We start from the raw sequence: 21,172 nt of genomic DNA, 5'->3' as shown, positions 1-21,172 counted from the left end.
CCCACATGAAAAGGTCAGGGATGTTCGTCGTCTCACGTGGGGGTATAAATCAAGGATTCTAGTCTCACCTAGGGCGTTCACGACCAAGTCCCTATTTGTAACTGTCAAATTGCCTTTCAGGGTGCACTCGAAGAAAATATGATAAATAAAAGCTCTAATCTCCGTACTTTAGCCTTGATATCTGCCAGTTTCTCGGGTCCAGATTTGTGCCAAGATAAATATAAGCGGGCGGACCCCTCTTCACATCAGCTAGCGACGAGAGGACTTTTTACTTTAGAATAGTGAACATTTGGAACTTGCTGCGCAATTCCTTAAAGTTCTTAATTTAATACCTGTTTTTAAGTAAAGTCTTATTGAAGTGAACCGTTTTGTGAAACTTTGTGAAAATGAATGGTATTTATGTGGTCTTTCTAAAAGTTTCGATGACCGAAAACTTCCAAAATGGTCAATTTTGGGATACCTTTCCAGTCGACAGTCAGAGGCTTATTTGGCACTCTCCTTTCCTGTCCATTCGTCTTAAAGTGCCATACGCTAGGGCATAATTATGGTTTCGAAGGGACTGGCTACTATTGGGACGCCAGAAATATTGACTCATCTTTCAGGGAAACGTTAGGACAAATGTACCTAAATCACCCCTGAAAGTGTTTGTGGAACGAGCGTGTGAATGTATGCGTGTGGAATGTGTGTGAGTAATGCAAATCAGTTTCATAACTTGGGTGTGTAACATTTTATCGGTTAGTTGAATAAATGGACTTGTCGAGTAAAGGTCGTCTCTTGAAAACTACAGTGTCCATTAAGGTTTGGTGGGTAGGAACGTACGTTAACGCCATTTGAGTTTAAACCTGTCCATAAACAGGCATAATTTTCCATCTTATTGTTTACGTGAAAGATTTATTGGTCAAATATCAGTGTAGCCTTTATGACAAGTAAGAGACCCTTAGTGTTACACGCAACTAAGAATGGTAAGTACGTCAGTAGCAAGTCTTTTTCGGCTTTCAGTGATTTTATAAAAAGCTTTCAGCCAAAACCTCTTCATGAATTATTAATTGAGACCTTCAGCTAATACATTACTCATGTAACTCGGTCAGCAGTGACTTCTGACGGGTTTAAGAAAACTTTAACACAATTCTTTGCATGTGCCATTACAAAAGTGTTCTACCAGAATTTGATCTCTAAAATATATGTCTTGCTTTACAATATTGCATTAAACGCAACCAAGAAAAGATCTCCCTTGAGGTAGCCTAGTCTACAGCAATTAAAACTCTGTAAATGCAATCTTTATTTCATACTGAGAAAGGTGTGAAGTCTCTCGTCCCGCGTAATTTTCAACTCCCGCGAGATTCGAGCCGAAAACTTCTGTACTGATGACATAACACTTTCTAGTGATTTGATTGGTTTAAAACCGCACCAAACAGTGGGAAAAATTTTCTGAGTAACAACCAATCAGAGCTAATTCTGGGATCCTCGAGGAGTTACGTCATCAGTGTGACTGAAATATTTTGTTTCTAGTCCCTCTCAAGGTGGATGGGAAAAAGCGCGGGACGAAAAACGTTCGTTTCCTTGCCAAGGTTTATTGATATATTCTTTTATTGCACTACGTTCCACCTCAAAAGGAAAAGGAGGCAACCATCATGCATCATATAACCTAAAATGTATCACAAATTGTCATATTTTGTCAGCTAATCTATTTCAATGTTGCCTAGGCTTTGTAGACCATTGAATACGTAAGTGCCCGGCTATTCACAGCGTCTGGGACAGGGACGAATGGATTGTCTAATACGTTGGTAGAGTTTAAAAAAAAAACCCTGATATCAAAATTTTGGGATGGTGTTGTAGATCTTTAGAGCAGGCCCCAGCTTGATCTTGAGAATGTTAACGATGTCACTCTGGTTGAGTAAGAGGAAAGCTTCTCCATCAATTTGCTGCAAGAAAGCAGAAAAAAATGTTTAGTTCGTATAGTGTGATCGTCCGAGTGAGGGTAGTTCTGAAAAGAACTGTTGTTGGTGACTGACGTTTCGACAACCTGAGTGGAAGTCATCTTCAGAGTCAAGTGAATAGTGTTTGTCAGTCGATGATGTTATAAGTCTGGTCCGTTGAACGTTATTGGTCAGTTTAGCCATGATGGTATTGGCTGAAAGACTCATGTAAAGTTTGTCATCAGTCATTGGTAGGCTTCGATCCGTCTATTGTTAGTCAAATTGGTCGGGTTTTGGTCCATGTATTGTTAAGTCGGTCTGTTAGAAGTCCGTTTGTCGGTTTCGTTTCCGTCGTGGATAAGTCGTTTGTAAGGCGCCGGTAGTTGTTGACATCTTTTAAGAGGCGTTTGTTCTAGGTTAGTGTGCCAGCTTTCCAGAGTCAGTCGTTGAAAATAGTTTGAACTCAGAAGTGTAGGTTAAGCACTGAGCAGAGTCCCAGTCGATGTCGTGGTTTGTCAGTTGATAATGTACAGCAATGTGATTGTTGGCATCACATTCTCAAAATCACAAAAAAATGTTTTGTATCATTTATCAATTCATTCATTTTATCTGACCGCAAAGCAAAATTTAAAATGTCTAGAGAACCAATCAGAATTCTCATTTTCTTCTTGATCCAGGTTGGTGTATAGTATAAAGATAATATGCCTACGAAAGTGTTCTGTTTAAGAAATAAAAAAACATACATGTACCGTGTTTCTATCACAGAATAGATAGTGGGTAGCGGAGCCAATCAGAGAACGGCATTCGTGATAGAACTCCAGTAGATTTATAATCTAATTGTTTAATAGAAACACGATTTTTCTTAGGGCTAGTATTTTCTTAGGGCTGTTTTCTAAACTTGGATATTACTCAAATATTCTCTTTGTTCCTTAGCAGGATAGAATTGTAGACTCTTTTGACCTTTAATGCACTTTCCTGGTCGTCTCGATTCGCCTCGTTACCCACTAAAAGTGTATGTTTTCTTCCTTTTCTGTCCGTCTAGATAATTTGTTTGTAGTGTTTCTTTGATTTTTATTGTAAAACTTTGAACTCGCATCAAGAAGCAACGAAACAGTATGACTTCTGTCCTGTCCTGCCTTATGTGTCCTATGGTAAGCAACTGAATTAATCGTATCCTTATGCGAATTTGCGGCAGAAGGAAAAATATCATGGAATAAAGAAACCGTGTTAATTCTCACCTGATCAATGAAAATTTTGGCTTGGTCTGCACAACCTAGAAAGCGCACGTGACTAGCTACGTCATCAACATTCCATGCCATGATTCGCTGTCGTTCACTGGACACTGCCCCATTGTTATTGTGGTTGATGGAAGACTTGAGTTCGCTTAGAAATGCTGATGGAAATCCACTACCGAGAGGCCATGGGAACGAGAATGGAGATACGTGTTGAATAGCTTTGTCGGCGACTGAAATGAAAGAATTTTAAAGTTGATTTAATCTTATTTTCCATCTCTGTGTTCAAAATATCAAATCTCCTTACTGGTCGTTATACATTTCTTTTGACGATGGTGCTGAGAAACTGATGATGCAGCGGGTTTTTTTGTAGGGGGGGGGGGGAGTGGGGGCTGGCAAGGTATACCTTAGTGTTGAGAGCAGGAGGAGTGAAAACGTACAAGATATTGCTGAAAGGTACTTTATCTTTCCTTGATCGGCGTTCTTGCATGGTCTATGCGTTACGATTGGGAAGCATCTACGATTCTCCTGCTATTGGCTTGAAAGATCGTGACCTTTTATAATGCAAGTGTGAGCTACCCCCTACTTCGTGCCAGTGTCACCTACACAAACAAGTATTCTCGAAACAACGCCGTAACTTATTAAAGGTTAAAAAAGGAATTTAAAACAGAGCTAGCTTTCTTAGCTCTGTTTTAAACTCCTTTTTTTGAATTTTAATCATGGACACAGATCGCTCCGACAGTTTTATTTATTCCGTAACTGATTGTTTTAATCTTATTACTCGTTGGCTTAAAATGTACTGATGGGTTTTGTAATAAGAAATAAGTTGCTGATCGTACGAATGTTTCCAAAATTCACACATTTTTTTTATCCAACAATGTCTAGAAAATATTTAACGCTTTAGTTTTAAAATTTTTTAAGAAACTTTTCTCGTATAATTTACCCCTGTGTCTTGAACTGTCAGGCTTTTCTTCTTTGATGCCGACTCGCCTGAAAAAGAACAGCAACGTGACATAAACAGCAATTCAATCAATAACCAAACGTTTTTGGATCTTTAAATCAGCAACGATTTGGAAAGGAAGTACTTGGGCCGTTGGCTTTCTCGCAGTACGTATGCGCCTTACCATGGCTAACGCTCGTTTCGTCAGCTTTAAGGATTCCCCTTTGATCTCAAGTTATGCAATTAACAACAAAACGCCAGTAAATGCATTTGTATCTGTATTTCTCATTTGCAAATTTACAAGCCCTATCAACGAGAATGGAAGTAAATCCAGAGATTAAGGGTTCAACGTGATCATAAAAGATGGACCACCGATTTCCTTAGAACATCTCAATTTCCAGTTAATTAAAGACTGCAACAATAAACATATTATAACATACATGCTACACTAATCATTTAGCTGAAATATCCTATTGTAATGCTGCTCTCAGCCAATCAGATTTCATCATTTCTCCAGTTATGAAGACAAACAAAAAATCAAGAAAAAGTGAAAGAGTTTCCAAAGTAGTCGATCATAAAGTGGCAAATTTATCCAGCCGTTGGTTTCCAGCAGAAAACGTTCCTTACCTGGAGGTACTACGTGTTCCAATGATGCCGGATTCTGTGCTGCTAGCGGAGAAACCCTTGTTTGAGGGACTGTAGAGTGAGGCACTTTTTTTTGAGGTGGGTGATTTTGCTAAATGCTTGACTCTGGGACAACCTGACAATCTGTGGAAAGAGAAAAACAGCGAGAATACTTCAGTAATTTGGCGCCGGTCGAACGTAAATGTTCTCAACAGTTACTGGGCTTCAAATTGAAATTGAAACTGAAATTTTGTGTTTTGAGGTTTATTTAGTTTGATACGGAAGTCTTTTTCATTACGTCATAACAGAAAGAGGAGCGCAATTTTAATTTATCGCCAGAAATTCAGAACTTAACCCGAGACATTTTCACAACTTCCTGATAAAACTGAGCTCTGAAGAAACAGTGCGATAAAATACTTATATACTGAGTTGGTTTGAGCTGTAGAGGAAATATTTGGCTCTCATTCCACACCGACTTCCCATTCGGCTATCCCACGCAACCAAGAACCGGTTTGAAGCAAACTACTTTAACAAATTTATTGCTTTTAGGAAATTTGGCCTTCTTTGCTCGGAACAACTGGCATTGAGCAGACTAGTGCAAGTCGACAGTGTTATTTTACATCAACTAATCAAAAAGTATGGGCAGTACATACGTGTAATGTGTCTTCCATTGTCCACTCACGTGACCGGACCCGTCACAGCCCGGTGTTGGGCAGGTTCCATCTCCTTGAGTAGAAGTAATTTCTTCTATGATCAAAATATTGACCGTCAGTCGATAATTTGCCTTATGATGTTCTGTTAGCTCGTTTCTCTAGGAGCCGAGACAGATTATTACCAAACAACATTGCAATACGACGCTAGCATAATGAATGAACTTGCTCGTTTCTAAAATGGTCATTTGTTAAGGCTAATATGAAAATCATATTAACACTAATGTCGCAAATTTTCTACAATTCTAACTATTCTCCTCGTTATATCCAACCGATCTCCCGTTAGAAAAAGAAAAGGCCAAGAAAACGTCATCACAATTTCAACAATCTGTACTTTAGCTTGAAAAACAACAACACTTGTCTTGTAAGATGTCTCTACACACATTCGCTACGTAATGTGTTTCAATTTTCAGACTGAAACTGAATTTTCCCTAAAATTTGATATTATAAATCAGGATTCCTTTATTCTGTGCGGGTTCAACAAGCCAGTTAAATTTGGGTTAAAGTGCCCATAACGTCAATTTTTTTGCTTTCTCATCAGATTCTTCATAACACCCAGTTAACTTTCTCGAAAAAAAATTTTCGATTTGCATAAAACGCAATTTTCTTATAATTTTTTTAAGACGTGCAAATTTGGCGCCATTTTGGTCCACCATTCGCACCAGTCTTCCTCGTTTTGGAGTGAGTCGTGACGTAGGTTCAGGAACACGTGATTTGGCTCGTGACTTATCTGACTTGAAAACAAGTGGAAATTTTGCTTCAGAGTTGTCTACATTTAGTTGAAAATGCCGGAAAGATGCGTTGCCGCTCTTTGTAACACACGACGTATGTATTTATATGCACTAAAGGTCAAGTGAGGTTCCTGAACCTACGTCACAGGCAGCAGTCACGTGGCCATTTTGAGCACGTTATTCTTCTGATCAGCGGCAGGGCTCGACCGCAAGAAAATAGAATTTTGAACTTTGTAAAAATTCGTAAAAAAAAAATGCGTTTTATCCAAATCGAAAAATTTTTTCGCAGAAGTTCATTAGGTGAAATTTAGAATTAGATAAGCGAAATTTTTTTTGACATTATGGGCACTTTTAATGAACGTTATAAATATCGAATAAAACTACGAAGAGCTAAAACTAACATGCTCGCCTAGTTTTTCGTGTTGACACCGCCAGTTGTGACGTCATCCTGACGTCATTAAGATAAGCAATTTTAATTAGCAACTCTCCCCGTAAAAATCTCGTGAATTAGACAGATGTCTAGACAGTTTTGTGGTGGATTGCCAATTGGAAAACATTTTTCAATCGGTCGGTCAATAAGCAGTCAGTAGCTCATTACCTTTTATAGCTTTCACAACAGCTAACTTCTGCTTGGAGGCATAAGACCAATCCGATTCCTCTGTCATAGAGTTGTTGGAAAGTCGATCCACAAGACACGAGTCTTTATTCAAATTCTGCAATGAGTAAGGACATCCAAACGTGCTGTGATGGGTCGAGTACTTCGCTCCCTTCACATGACCAATGCCCTTACATCCGGGAGTTGGACAGGCGGCGCTCGAGATCTTCTCGCGCGTAGCTGAGATATAAGAAGAAGTTTGTATGAATAATTAAGAGTGATTGTAGTCAGCTTTGAGTGGAATTCAAAGTAAATCATTCGTGTAGACTATAAAGAGGTTCATTATTATTATATTTGGCGGCAACCTGGCTTTTTTGTAGGAACACTGCTATGCAGTTGAAGCTGTGATAATTTTCAATTAAGAAATGCCCCTCAAAGATTTGTGTATAGTCACCAAGTACTTCGCAAAACGTTCGTGGCCACACAAGCACATCCTGACTCGCTAATTGGCTCAGGGTACTTTTCAGTTTTCGAGTCCTGGTCTCCATTGCAGGCAATGCATTAATCGGTGTAATCGATTTCACATAATCCATGCATTTTCTTTTGCTTCTTATATTACATGAAACTGATTAAACCAAAATAGATTACAATGTAGGATTCTAAAGGATCAATATTTTCTGAAGGTCTTTTAGAGTTTTAACAGGCTCCTGATTATCTACGATACGAACCCCACCACATACGAAATAAGAAACAGTTCGTCCGTGGCCGAACACCTACGAGACCACTCTTAAAGATACTCTTTGCTGAAATTTGTAGTGAGACAAAACACTTACTGAGAGGCGTCTCGAGGGGATGACCTGATTTTTCGCACCATCCCACAGGGTATAGATCTAAGGAGTCAGCCTCAAACCAGTCATCATAGATATCATCCCATCCGTCAAAATGAATTCGTAATCGGTATTCGTTCACTTCAGCTAGGGTAGCAGCTCGTACCAGGGAAGGATTTCTCTTGTCAACTGCTTCAAGCTTCTGGTTCACTTTGAAACCTGGCGGTGGCCGCTGAAATGAAGAAAATAGAGGAGCGGGTCAATTAGCAAAATATACCAACATAGATGAGATTCACTCCGTACGAAACGAACCATCTATAATCAGTTTCAGGTTCTTTCAAGTATGGATTTACGTTCTTCACGTTTTCTTCAGGCAAACGAAATTTCGAACAACTAAAATTACTTAACACAGAAGCAGACCGGCAAAATGCAGGACCGGAAAGGAGTGATCACTTCACAATTGATTTCTTTTACATCTTTTGCCAACGTTTTTAACCAATCAAAGAGCACCAATCAAACAAGCATTTTCTATCAAATAGGATAGCGGTTTAAGCCTTAGCTATAGCGGAACAAGAAAAAGTTAGTTCTGTTCCACTAATAAGAATAATGCACATTTTCTGCTTATACTGGAACACTTGGGGAACTTTCAGCTCTAAATTAGTCAGTAATAACAATTAGCTTATCCACTTGGCAAACCGTTTACTGGGGTGATTTGAATGGTATTTTCTATGTAAACATTTGGTAACGTTCTGGAGAAACGGATTAAAAACTCTGTTATGCTCACCGTTTTAAAGAAATGAGAAGGTGCAGCAATAGTTCCAGTAGATTTCAAGTATTCTTCCCAACGGAAAGTGTGAAATTCATCATCTAAAAGTGATTTGAAAAAAAGTCTTTTAACAAACTAAATGGCAAAGGTCGCTTTACTTGATAATCTTTTCTTAGGAACTTTATTACGACTATGATCTGTTTTTTTTTTCACGATAACGATGGTGCTGATCATGGTATTTGTGTTGCTACTTACATGTGCTGACAAAAACCCTCGCCCTGCAAGGCCTGTGCCTGTGCATTCTGGTTGTAAAGCCAGCATCTTAACCTTGTAAAGGAGACATTCCCTTTGCTTGTCACAACTTCTTCTCTCACTAAGTAAAGCCTTTATTTATGGAGGCTTAACACATAATAGTGAACATTCACTAGATTGCGTGACAACAAAGGACGTATTACTTTACTTTCTGATCAAGTTCCCACAAAACTAAAACCGCGCATTTTGCTTATATCTGTTTTGTAACTGAGACACTCCCTTAATTTGCCACGCAATCTCTCGTCGCAAATCGGGAAGAGGGTAGATAAAAGAGAGTTTGCGCACTGCGTTACCGGCCTTCCCTCCAACAGCTGTAACTTAATTTCAAGACTTACCGTTGGGTGGGTTGAGATTCCTGTTATTTTCCCTACACCACCCTACAGGACGGATGTAGGGACAATCATCCCCACACCAGTAGTCATAGGAGTCGTCCCACTCGTCAAAGTGAACTAGGAAGTGGTTGCCAATCACATTTGTTACTGTGGCAACGCAGATTAGATCCGGATTCATTCTGTCCACCGCCTCTAGTTTCATACCAGTTTTAAAACCATGCTTCGTTGGTGAAATCTGGGAAAAGCAACGGAAGAGGTATTCAGGAAGTCTTCAAACCACACACGGTGGGTTTCGTCAAGAGACGAAAAGAAATAAAGAACTTTCTGTAAAAGAGAAATCGAGTGAGCTTTGAGGAACTGACGTAATAACACTTATACTGACTTTAGTAGGAATGGAATCTGGATTTAACCTCAATCCCAGTCTCTCTCTCTTTTACCTCAATGAGGGAGGCAAAGGAGAGAGAACCTGGAAACGAGGTTGATTTGCGCTAAGTGTGTATTGTTCGTCATCAGCTCAACTTAAAAAACTGTGGAACCTCGAGGTAACGAGGCAAAATATGTTCGCTATACATGACGAGGTTTCGTTGTATCGAGGTTCTTTTCCATATATTTTACTATTACTGGGGCCAGGAAAACCGTTCGTTATACCGAGGACTTCGTTATACAGATGTTCGTTAAATCGAGGTTCCTCTGCAGGTGTGCTCAACTTTTAGGAATAAGTTACTTATTTATTTATTTATTTATTTATTTATTTATTTATTTATTACAATTCAATGGCGTACTTATTCAACTTACTGGCTTGAACAGGTGTTCTGGTGCGGCTTTAGCTTCGCACACCTTCAAGTACTTGTCCCAGTTGAACTCCGAAAATGACATGCCTTAAAACAACAGAAAACAAGGACAGAAATGAGTAATCTGTACCCGGCCATCAGTACCTAATGGACATGATGGGCTAGCCATATCCCATACAGAATTGCGTATGCCGTTTCTAAGACACGATCGCTGCCCAGAAAAACGCCAGACAAACTCGTGACCATTCTTCCATTCACTCGTTTTCGGTTGATGAAAGATTAGAAACCAGTGAAACAGGGCGCGTGAAGACTCATGGGACAGTCATAGACAGTCACGGCGACGGTATATGTGAATGACTGACTGCTACTTTTGTATCGAAAAGAAATGCAGACACCAAAGACACAAGATTGTGTTCTTCTCTTACTTCTTGGCGGATGAAGTTTCTGGCCATTCCTTTCACACCATCCCACGTGGAATATAAAGGGTGAATCAGCACAGGTCCAGAAGTCGTAACTCTCCGACCAGCCATCAAAGTGAAGCCTCAAACGCGTTCCTTTTACTCTGACTATGGTGCAAACACAAATGTATGAAGGATGCTTCGGGTCAATGGCCTCTAGTTTCATGTCCTTCTCGAATCCACACGTCGATTTACTTTCCAAATCAAGAAATGGGTTCTCCTACAATAACGAAAAGAAAAAAAACAAAACATCACATCATTGCTTTCGTGCATTTCTTAAAGGGTCTTGAAGGTACAGCAAAAATGAAGATATAGAAGGTTGCGACGGCAAAGGATATCATCAAATACCGCAAACTGCTACTTATAAGCCCTGGGCTTATCAACTTCGTAAGGTGTTTTTAAATGGGCGTATAAACGAAGGGGCTCATATCCGGAGGGGGGGGGGGGGGGCATAAGCGGAATAAAAAAGGTTTCGAAATTAGCTACAGCGGTGTTGATCCCAATATGTTTTTCATATACTGGTTTTTAATTTAGCTTTAACTCATTACAATAAATCGCTTTCATTTCACTTTACCAGAGGAGGGCTTATATCCGAGGGGGCTTGTTCACAGGTCAATGGGCCCGTAACGGGGAGGTTATTATAAGCGGTAGTGTACGGTAGTACACCAGAAACAAACCTGTTTAAAGACGCCGACTGGAACAGCTTTCGAATTACAAGCTGCTAAATAATCCGTCCATACAAACGGTTTGGTTGAATCATACGGAACTAGAAACAGAAAAAAAAAAAAAAAACAAAACTGTAAGACCAAACCATAACATGACACAAAAAATTTTTTAAAACTCTTTTTAATACCACACATGCCATCACGCTGGGGGAGCTGGATATGGGTATTAGCAGGCCGAGGGTTTGAAAAGTCAAAACTATGACAAAATCCATTTTGTGTAAAATTTCGAACAAGCATAACTACACAAACTGAAACAGCTTTTAATTTTCGCGTGAATGGTCAGATACTAGGGTCCAAGGATGAGGCACGTTCACATGGACTTATTAACAACTAAACAACCAATCGGAAACTGTCTCTGCGGCAACAATAATTCGGGAAGTCACGTAACCCTTTTCCTAATCCGCGTGACAACCGAAATAACAACTACGAAAATTTCAACCGATCAGACCGCGCGTTATAAAATGTTTTCTTGAGAAAAAAAGATAAAGATCGGTAGTTTAAGGGTGTAAGACTATCATCCATCACTCACCATCTTCACCCTTCATGAGATCCGTTGCATTTAAAGAAGCCTTCTTAAACTTGAGCTTGTTTTTCATGCGCTTTCTTTTCACTTTAAATGTTCGTCGAGCTCCCAACATTTCTGGCTCATTTTCTTGGGATGGCGATGTTTCCTGCAAAAAGAATCAGAAACTAGAATTTTTTTTTGTACCACAGGGCATAAAAGACTTAAATCGGAGAACTGATTTACTTTTCTGAAATAATCCGTCCCGTCCCGTCCCGAACCTCCCCCTCCCTCCTTCGTTAGCCGCTCCCGCGCTCACTTATTCCTTCCCTCCTTCGTTTAAAGTCTTCGCAGATCCAAATAAATTCTGCGAATCACAAATTTTGTGTATTTCTTCTCTGAGATAAGGATATTTATAATCCATCAAGTATTTTCGCACGCGTGCGATTGGTCTAAACATGTCGCGTGGCTGAATATCCCCCAACTAAAACTGCGCGTGTTGCCAAAAATATTTGAAGGATAATTAACACAATAGCGTCCATTTGGCGCGAAAATATGCTCACATATTTGCCCTTGAACATTATTTGTTCCTCAAAGAACACAGTCTTCCTTAAGCTACGCTTCCCTTCTTGGAACAGATAATGTACGCGGATAAATACCTGCGAATATTTTCGCGCCAAATTTAGGCTATTGGTTATGCATGGAGTTGTCTTTGTCCTGTCTCGAACGAGATTTGATTAGTTCTCAGTAAAACGGATACATTCTTTACTCCGAACAATCGCCACTCACACCCTCTGTGTTCCTTACATGGGGTAATTCTGTATAAGGCGACAGTTCACGGTTCTTTGCTTTGTCTTTCTTCTTCCTTTTCACAATCTTGCCGTCCACTGTTTTAGCATGGCGGACGTATTCTCTTCCTTTATTTCTCCTTCCAGTGTAAACACCAACACACGACAAACTGCAAAATCTGCCGGAAGCGGAGAATTCATGAGGCAGGCCATACTTGCCGCAGACTTCACAACAAAGTATACCACTGGTATCGGGAGACGCTGCTGACGGGTCTGTGCTGTTTCTTGAACTTGCTGTTATAAAAAAGACACGGAAATTTAGAAGTAAACTTTCTTTAATCTACTGGTCGTAATACATTATATGCAAAAAGATTTCGGACGATTTTAATTTCGGACAAAGAAAGTGTCCGAAAATAAAGCCGTCCGAAACTTTTTAAGCGTCCGATATATTTACACTACAGTATTTAATGTTAAGTAGCACCAAATCTCTTAATTTCCCTTTTTTCCGCCTGGTGGAGACACTAGTTGAAGTACATAACGGCATGTTAGAAGTTGTGCCATTTTCTCGACGGTGTTCCTGTAAAACCTTGAGGTAGCAGTAAAACTATTATTTTCACAGCTGTTGTTTCAGCCTAATTCGTGTTTTCCAGTTTACGCGTAAATTTACTTTAGCTATGCTTATGCAAAGTGTCCGAAGGTTTTGTCTGAAATTCGATAAAAAGTGTCCGAAAATTGAACGTCCGAAATACGACGTCCAAAATTTTAACGTGCGAAATTTTTTGCAAGTAATATATGGAAATGGTTGGTCGGAGCGGTTTTCTACATGATTGAAAATAATAGCCTCTTACTAACTGAGCGCGAGGACCTTACCGAAAATGTTGGCCCGAGGTCGTGGCACTTCGGATCCGTACAGAAAAGACCGATATTCCCCAGTATGGCTCGAGCAAGCTCCATGTAGGTTAGGTTGATAAGTAGTTTATTGTATGATACTCGGGCCTTGAATTTGCCGGCTTTCTATGGAAACGGTCTGTCTGGCAAAATCCCGACCAGGAAAGAACCAATCACAACGTTCGAATTTACCTCAAGACTACCTTGTCTTATAACAATCAGAAGTATTTTCTCTTGCTCGAGTCTCACTATTTTCGAAAATCTAGTGGAAATGACATGTTCTGTGCAACCAGTGAATGAGAAAAAGAAAAAGGTTCAAAACAAAATCCGGTGGCGTCTGGCGTAATTGTTTTCTCTTCGAAACTGAAGATCCAATAGCTGGTTTTCACATGACGTCACCAAAATTCGAACTACAAAACTATTTATCTTTCTGAGATTTTACTTAAATGATGTATTAGAGCAGCTGAAAACTAATATTCATAAAAGTTTTCGCTCCGAATGGGTTCTTGGTTTTGTGATACACTACGCTTGAATTTCTAAGCTTTTGCGTGAGGCGGCATTTACATGACGGCCTAGAGAGCTGTCATGATGGTTCAAAAAGTGACTTATTTTGGGGAACTTGGCTATCTGAACAGTTCATGTCTTAGAAAAAGTATTATTTTAATGTTTTAGAGTTCCACGAAGGATAAATTCACGCTTTTGTAGCAAAACTCAGTGACAGATGTTTCTGTTGGTTTCCGGCCGCCATGTTGGTGCCCATACGGATGGGCACCAGCATGGCGTCTCCATACAAATCATTATAAATTTGGGTAAAAAATTTCTCCGCATATCTCGCACAAGAAAAATTGCTGTGACCAGAATGTTGGCGAGAGTCTTTGCATATTTACCTTCTTTCATTTCCCAGATTCTGGACTTTATCTATTGACCGGTTTGGATTTTTATTTTGATCTATTTTGAATTGCGTGACACTGAAAACCAGCAATTGGTTTATAACAGTTCCTGCTTTTAAATGCTTACTTTTGGGAATGATATAACAACAAAGAGGCAACGGTAAAGAGTTTAAAGCTTGAATCTTAAACGCTTTCATTAACAAATACAGTTTTCAATTAATTTCAACTTACAGTCCTTCTAAAGTGCTATTCATAGCGTCACGAAGAAGAAAACAATGAGCGCTGTATTTCTTTGACATTAAAAACTCCCGATACGGAATATATGAGTTTTATTTTCGAGTGGTAAAAACAATATTTTACGTACGAGCACAGCAAACCGTCGTGAAAAAAATTAAGGAGAATTGACGTCATAAATATCGTCACTAGCGAGGACAGGAAAAATACGTCACTCGGGTCCCGGATGTGCTTCGTATGAATTTTACGAGTGGTTTATTTTCCGGTAAAACACTCGTGTCTATATAACTTTTTCTTTAGTAAGTCGAATATACAAATAGAAACAATTTCTCTTCACTGTTGTCATAGAACTACTCCAAGGAACCCAAGAGAGAGCTTTCATTTCAAGTGAGCACGTTTTTTTCTTCCCATTGCTGAGTTCTGCTTTGTTACGGATAGGTAACAAAAATTAAGAATTAATAACTATTCTCTTAAACGAAAACTGTTTCCCTATTTCGTCACCTTTACTTTTCTTTCCTTTTTTGTTGTTTTCCCCGTCATCAGTGCTTGTTTTGCGATGTTGTGTTGGTGTGCTCCACTCGTATTCTCCTTTATCTGTTTCCACCGTACTGATGATTTCCAGAGTACCGAACTCGGTCAGTTTGAACTTAAGATTGCTGCCTATCAAGACAATCCATTCAAACAATCATTAAAGCTAAACCGTGAAACAACACCAACTCGTCCCCAGGGCCTTCTATGGCATTCAAATCCCAATGGCCGGCTTTCACGTGACGTCATAATTTTCCAGAGTCACAAATTACCAATCCTTCTGAAGTTTTAGGTTCATCAGAGGTAAGAACCTCTAAGAACTTGACGTTTTATAACGTTAAAGCTCGACAGAGTACTTTGTTTTTTAATAGAAGACGTTTGAATTCCCAAGTTAATGCGTTGCGTGACATAACCATTAAAATGATGGCCCGAGGGGCTCTCGCGCAGGGCAAAAAAAGATTTTAAAATTAATTTGGATGAAGCAATTCTCCAGATAACGCGCGAATGAAAAACGGCACAGACCTAAATCTTTGTGAGGTTGTCTATACATCAGTCATCTATCATATCCCAGGTTCTTGACTTAATTTATTGAAAGGTAACGATTTTTATTTTTGATGGCGTGACAGTACATCTAAAGAAGGGTGTTACCTGGTAAGGTGGCAATTCCATCTTTCCAGTCTAAAGCTCCAAACGGATCGTCACCATCATCTGCAGTTTTCTTTTCAGTGGTTGTCTTCTTCACGTCGTTACTGCTGTCACTCGTCACTGGCTGGTCTGTCACAGTACTACTAAGTTCCACAGTATTTGTCGATGAGGCCGTCCTTTCCTCAGTGGCACCGGAAGTGATCATTTGTGGTGGGGAGGAACTGCTTACTTCCGGGAAAGGCTCAGATCTTATGACCAAATTTTCTACGGCAAAAGAATTTTAGTTGTCGTAAATTCGACTTTAATTCTTGCCTGCAAAAAATATCAGCATCAGCTTTGATAATTTGTGAAAGCGATGTCGCGTACGGGTGACGTATGATAACGAATTACAACAGAGCTCGTGAATTCGTAACTAGTCAGAAGATTTGTAATTGAAATTAATCTTTAGTAGGTTTCTGCCTCCATATTAAATGGAAACACAGCAAGGAAAAAGCAGCGCCAAATTTAGCCTGGGTGGTCAAGCTTTTGCTCCTGTAATTTGAGAGACTCGCGAGTCGCGCGACCTTAAGCAGCGAGGGGAATGGGGAGAGTTGCGTGCTTGTGCTCGGCTCATACTCCTCACGGCTTGCATCTGCAGTAGTCATGAATCAAGTACATCAACTTTCTTTCATATTGTCTCAAATAGCGTAAGGGATACTTCTTTTCTATCACAAAAAATTCCATACCATTGGAGTATCGATCCTGCTCTCTGCGTTTCGTCTCTTCGTCGCTTTCAGTTTTCTGTTTCTTGGCAGGCGGTCCATAAGCCATTCCTATGAAGGAGTTATTCTGCAAGTCTCCGTTTGCAATGCTGCCATAAATCCACTGTTAAACAAAGAAAGGAATGAAAACACAGTTACTAACGATTGTCGCTTCAGATTCATCGAATTTGCACATTTGCAGAACCGCACTGGAAAATCGTAACAAATAATGCCTTTTTATCGATAGATGAAAATTGAGCTCTACCGGCAGCTGAGTTCTGCTGTGTTTTGCCAAGCCCGAATAAGAGGTTTCTACAGCGTTACAAACAAAATTATTACTAGAGTTGCAACTCGTTTGTATTAGCTTCTATAACCAGGGGGGTACTCCGTGAATTTGTGGGTAGGGTGCGCTAGTGGGTCTCTCAGATTCTTGCCCTGTACCAAGCGTGTTACCACCCTATTCTGATCTACTAGAGGGAGAAGTAAGGGGGTAAACCGGAATAACACTGGTTAGCCTGAAAAGCACTCCGTTTAGACAAAATAACGCTCAGCTTAGCCTGTTTACGGTAAGTTCTGAATATGTTATTTTAATATTTTAATTTTATTTTTACTTTTATTTTTTTTTATTAATTTATTTATTGTTAGCTCTCGATAATGGTAGTGCTTAACCCCCTACTCAGATTTTAGATCTGCAGTTGCGGCACTTGGGCTGTGCCGGACGTGGGATACTGAAGCGTTGTGTTTTTTAAAGCATCAACCTTTTTTGTTTGTGGGATACTGAAAGCCATTTAAGTTTGCCGATACTAATAAAGCGAAACTATTAATGAAACCGCCGAGTCTCAGTCACTTTTACTCTCTTAAATTGTCCTGCTAATGTACAGCATCGTTTATCTTTATCTTTCCCCTCTTCAATCAGCACTTTTGGCAATGCCCTGTTTTGAACTGAAGCTGAAACTGTACGCCCTATCTTGAAAGTTTTACAGCTGGCTAGTAGCACTGAAAGCGGAAATAATTTTACGAAAAGCAACAAAAATAAACTATTGCCTTCCTCATTTGTTCAGAACATCATTTGAAAAAAACAAACAAACAAAAAAAGAAACAAAGAAAAACGATTTCGAAAATCATACTTTTTTTCCCGTCGATTGTGCGTAATTGCTGGGAAATTTAAGCCCAGACGAGGATTAAATGAGTACAGACGTGAATTGCGTGACGAAAGATATAAATTTTCAGAAATAACAACAGCTTGGATGTCTGTGGGCGAGAGTGACCTTTAAAGCGTGTAAATGAAACATAAGTTCAGCTTGCAGATAAAATCATCTTGAATTAGCGACTCGCATATCCACATGTTCAGATAAGCCTGAACAAGAGTACATTTTGTAGAAGTATTTCTAGATCTTGATAAAATAGGAGTTCCTCCCTGTTTTTATAGACACCTTTTGACTATCCGACGCCTAATAAATCTGACGGACCTCAAAAAAAGAGAAAAAAAATTGTTTATCTAATTTTTTTCGAAGCTTTTTTGTTTTATTGTATCTCTCTGTTTTAATTACTCTAGCACGAAAACAGAATATATCAATTAATTTGACAGGCAACATTAATTTTAATGTTCGCCAGAAAAAAAAAAAAATCAGTATCATCTCACTGAGGAATAAAATACAGTTTCCTTGTTAAAAAAAGTAATTTTTAGTAATTATTAACGCATTCTAACTGAATATCGATTCCAGACACGATATTTTTAACGAGCGACCAGAACTCTAAAATTGAAGTTGATCAATAGGTTGTTTAAACAACCGGTTGAATTCTAAAGCATGTAGGTGTAGGTGTAGGAAATTGAAAGAAAAAAGGCCGTTTTGGTTAATTGGACATAGACTGAAAGAGAAGGCGGTGTCCGTACTCCGCTTTCTAGACTAGTAACAGAGTGACTGCCAGTGCTTGAAATTATATTATGACGCAAATTACGGACTTTGAACAATTTACCCGTTGGCATGATCAGACGAAAAGAAAAATAAATGACAGCAACGCTTTCAAAGAAACTGCCATAATGCGCGACCCCTGAAACAAGAGGTCGACGTCTTTTGTCCTTGTCATAAGCATCTCGGTGTGAAGTATGAAAACAAATCCGCTTTAGAGAAGAAACGGAAAAGCACTGATGGTGTTACTTTCGAATTGGTAGAAAGATCGAAACGTACTATGAAAACTGAAAAGAAAACGAACCTTTTGAACTTTCCACATTCAGCGATGGCCGAAGACGCAAAAACAAACAAAAGTAGCTAAGATGGCATTATAATGTCATGAAATCAATTCATAACTTAAAAGCTATTTTTGGAGCCAACCGCGAGGTAGAACGTATTTGTAACAGGAAAATCGAAAAAAGCTTAGTCATATCACTCTCAAACAAAACCTAACGAGATCCATCGAGACGTTAACGTAAATTTCCAACGGAGCAAAGAGCTTTTAAGCGATTAAAATAGCGACTTCCGTCGATGCTTGCCGACTACACGCTTCAACTGTTTCAATGTTTGAATATTCAATAACCTTTGGGTTCACTCTGTTCCGTTTCCGAAAAACGGCCTTTTGCACGTCAAATATCTCGTTGAAATACAAACTGTATGTTGATAAAGGATTGTTAAGATTTTTCCCAGTTGTTACTCGAAGCTGAAATGTTTCTTGCGAAGTTTTAATGCGGAAAAAAACCGAAATGGTTGCGTTGCGGTGCGTGAAATACTTGACCTCGTTTCCATGCGAAGACTTGTTTTGCTTCTTTGGTTCTTCAATTCCATTGTGCTTTGTTTTATCTTCTGTGGACATGTCGCCAGTTTCTGCTCCTTGAAATCTCGTCTATAATAAAGGGAATCAACAGCAAGCGAGTTAGTACGATGTTAATCTCCTTGAAAAACAAACAAGCGCGTAAAAAGAAAAGACCTCGATGAAAACTGAACTGCCGGCCAATCTGGAACTGTGTGCTAATATAGAAAACACAACCCACTTTTCAATTCGCCGGAAAAAAATCGAAATTTCAAACTCGGGGACACGAAACGGGAAGAAAATTTAACACCGCTTAACGTTCATCAAGAGTTTTAAACGTTGTCGAGAGAACTAGCAAGAAAAACTGGAGTTAAGAACTTTACCGTTGTGCAAGGCCGCTCCACGCAGAAATGCAAAAAAATTGTTCATCCGATACGTACGATGTGTCAATCATTTACCAGCGAACAAAAAAAACACGTGATTAAAGTTATTGTTATGCAAACCGCCTGGAATCTTCTAAACGCTGGAGCAATTATTTGAATAATGGTTGAATTTAAATCAAAATAAAATATAGTGAAATACCTGCTCTGATGGACCTTTCAGCTTTTTCCGATGAGACGAGAAAGCGAAAATGTACTTATCACGCAACTGGACTTTTCCAATTTCTCGTGGGTTGAAAACGGGAAGTTGAGCCTGAAATTTAACCTGGGCGACGATTATTCAGATTAAAACAAAACCGCAAAGAAAATAATTTGCAACATTGGACAGAAGATGATAAAACAAATAATTCCGCCCTTAGCTCTTAGCTTCTTTTTTCTTTTTCTTGATGAAACTGGGTTTTCGAATTACAGCTTCAAGCACACGAGCGAAAAAGTTGTCTCTGGTAAAAACCTATTGTATATAGTTTAACGCCATTGCTCAATTGTTTTCCTTTTTTTAGCTAGCGTCTCGAAAAAGAAGAATTTTAATTACTCTAGCCTGTCGTTGAACCTTTGACATTGAAAAATCGACTTCGTTTTCAAGGAAAAACTTCAGTGATAATTCAAGTTTACAATGGTTGCGCGGTTAACAAAAAAGGGTTTTTCTAAGCTGAATACGTCTTCGAGAGAAAGTCTATCAGTGCGAAAAATAAACGCCGACATACCTCCCGCGGCAAAAATCTCGCCGCTAGCTAGCAGGGCCTACTGAGCGTTGAAATAATGATAATTTGTTTTCATTCTCGGGACTTTACTTGTGATTATTTTTGTAAGTGGAATGGCTAGTGGTTTTAACTGCGAAAGACAGTTGACTGTCGCCAGGTAAACATGATCCATTGAAGGTTTTTCTCGCTAGATATGACCTTGGTAAATACGGATAAAACTGTTAAAGAATTCCAAGCCTTCAATATGTTAGGTCAACCGAAAAGTCGATTCGTTTTCGTTCCTCATGAAAAGATTTCAAAAGTTTATAATCGTCGTACTTGAAGCTTTCTATTCGAAATTGAAGGCCGACAGCAACATTACACGTAAGAAAGCGAAAACACGTTGTAAGCGGTTAAGATAATTATGCCAAACTTGAAGAGCTAGAACGAAATGTTCAGTGACAAGAAAAAGTTCCGTGGAATATTCAAATTTGACTGTCTGCCGTAAATATACAAACTATTTCAAATGTTTTGGGTTCACGTGTATTCGCACGATTATGCTCAATGTCGTTTCTGTTATTTGACTTGAAATACATAAAGTCAGTTTCACCCAGGGAAACTGAAAGCAAGGCAAAGAATGTAGGCTGGTTTAAAAGCGCTCAGGGGCTTCAGCATTAGACCCAGTAATGAATTTTAAATTAAAAACAGAATAGTGAATCAGTGAACGAAGAATAAAATGCCACGATTCCTGATGGATCAATTGTTTTACAGATATTAAATCGTTTCTGAGCCGCTTTCCAATATTACCACAATATGTCGGGAGCACTCCTTGTTTCTGATACCTCGCTTCCTTTTCGTAACGGTTTTGATTGATGGTATTGAAAGAACAAGGGAAACAGTAGCAACATTGCCAGTTTTCTAACAAATAAGCTTTATTATACAGCAGAGTTTTTCGTTTTTCCTTCTTTATAAAGAAGTTTAATGGCGTCTCGCAGGCTTTTGATCGGTCCGCGCGGAAAACAAACACCGTCTTATGTGAGACTGAGATAAGAAAAACAAGTTAATTTTCTGATAAATTCGAATAGTTTGCCAGCCACAACCTTGACACTGCTAACGCGATATATTAATATTCG

At 39.1% G+C, this 21,172-nt stretch overlaps 1 protein-coding gene across 7 annotated transcripts; it reads right to left on the bottom strand.

Moving 5' to 3' along the window:
• Positions 1–862: 862 nt before the first annotated feature.
• Positions 863–19,523, bottom strand: LOC110046739 (lethal(3)malignant brain tumor-like protein 4). Of its 7 annotated transcripts, none has more exons than XM_020752436.2 (19): positions 19,502–19,523; positions 18,905–19,012; positions 16,160–16,298; positions 15,438–15,698; positions 14,763–14,921; positions 12,251–12,543; positions 11,489–11,630; positions 10,912–11,000; positions 10,202–10,454; positions 9,781–9,863; positions 8,989–9,220; positions 8,360–8,442; positions 7,582–7,807; positions 6,752–6,988; positions 5,366–5,459; positions 4,716–4,856; positions 4,092–4,138; positions 3,155–3,381; positions 863–1,922 (listed from the first exon to the last, which is right to left on the bottom strand). In XM_020752436.2, exons 2-19 carry the CDS (start codon positions 18,980–18,982, stop codon positions 1,812–1,814), a joined length of 2,895 nt encoding a protein of 964 aa, XP_020608095.2. In that variant the 5' UTR covers positions 18,983–19,012; positions 19,502–19,523; the 3' UTR covers positions 863–1,811. The 7 variants fall into 7 exon arrangements, with proteins under 7 accessions (XP_020608095.2, XP_089148671.1, XP_020608092.2 ...); XM_089292545.1 differs by having other exon boundaries at positions 12,269–12,543; positions 19,502–19,522; XM_020752433.2 differs by lacking the exon at positions 19,502–19,523 and adding an exon at positions 19,303–19,375.
• Between the last annotated feature and the right edge of the window lie 1,649 nt (positions 19,524–21,172).

The sequence above is a fragment of the Orbicella faveolata genome, unplaced genomic scaffold (genome assembly GCF_042242905.1).
Source record: "Orbicella faveolata isolate gen_17 unplaced genomic scaffold, um_ofav_v1 contig_24, whole genome shotgun sequence".
NCBI lineage: Eukaryota > Metazoa > Cnidaria > Anthozoa > Scleractinia > Merulinidae > Orbicella > Orbicella faveolata.
Note: the sequence above shows the minus strand (reverse complement) of the source record. Positions and strands in the feature narration are given on the sequence as shown.

Coding starts and splice junctions, on each gene's coding strand:
- LOC110046739 (XM_020752436.2), bottom strand. CDS start 18,982: ATGTCCACAGAAGATAAAACAAAGCACAATGGAATTGAAGAACCAAAG. Junction 16,299..18,904: donor AGTCTTCGCATGGAAACGAG/GTCAAGTATTTC, acceptor TTTGTTTAACAG/TGGATTTATGGCAGCATTGC. Junction 11,001..11,488: donor TCTCATGAAGGGTGAAGATG/GTGAGTGATGGA, acceptor TTCTGTTTCTAG/TTCCGTATGATTCAACCAAA.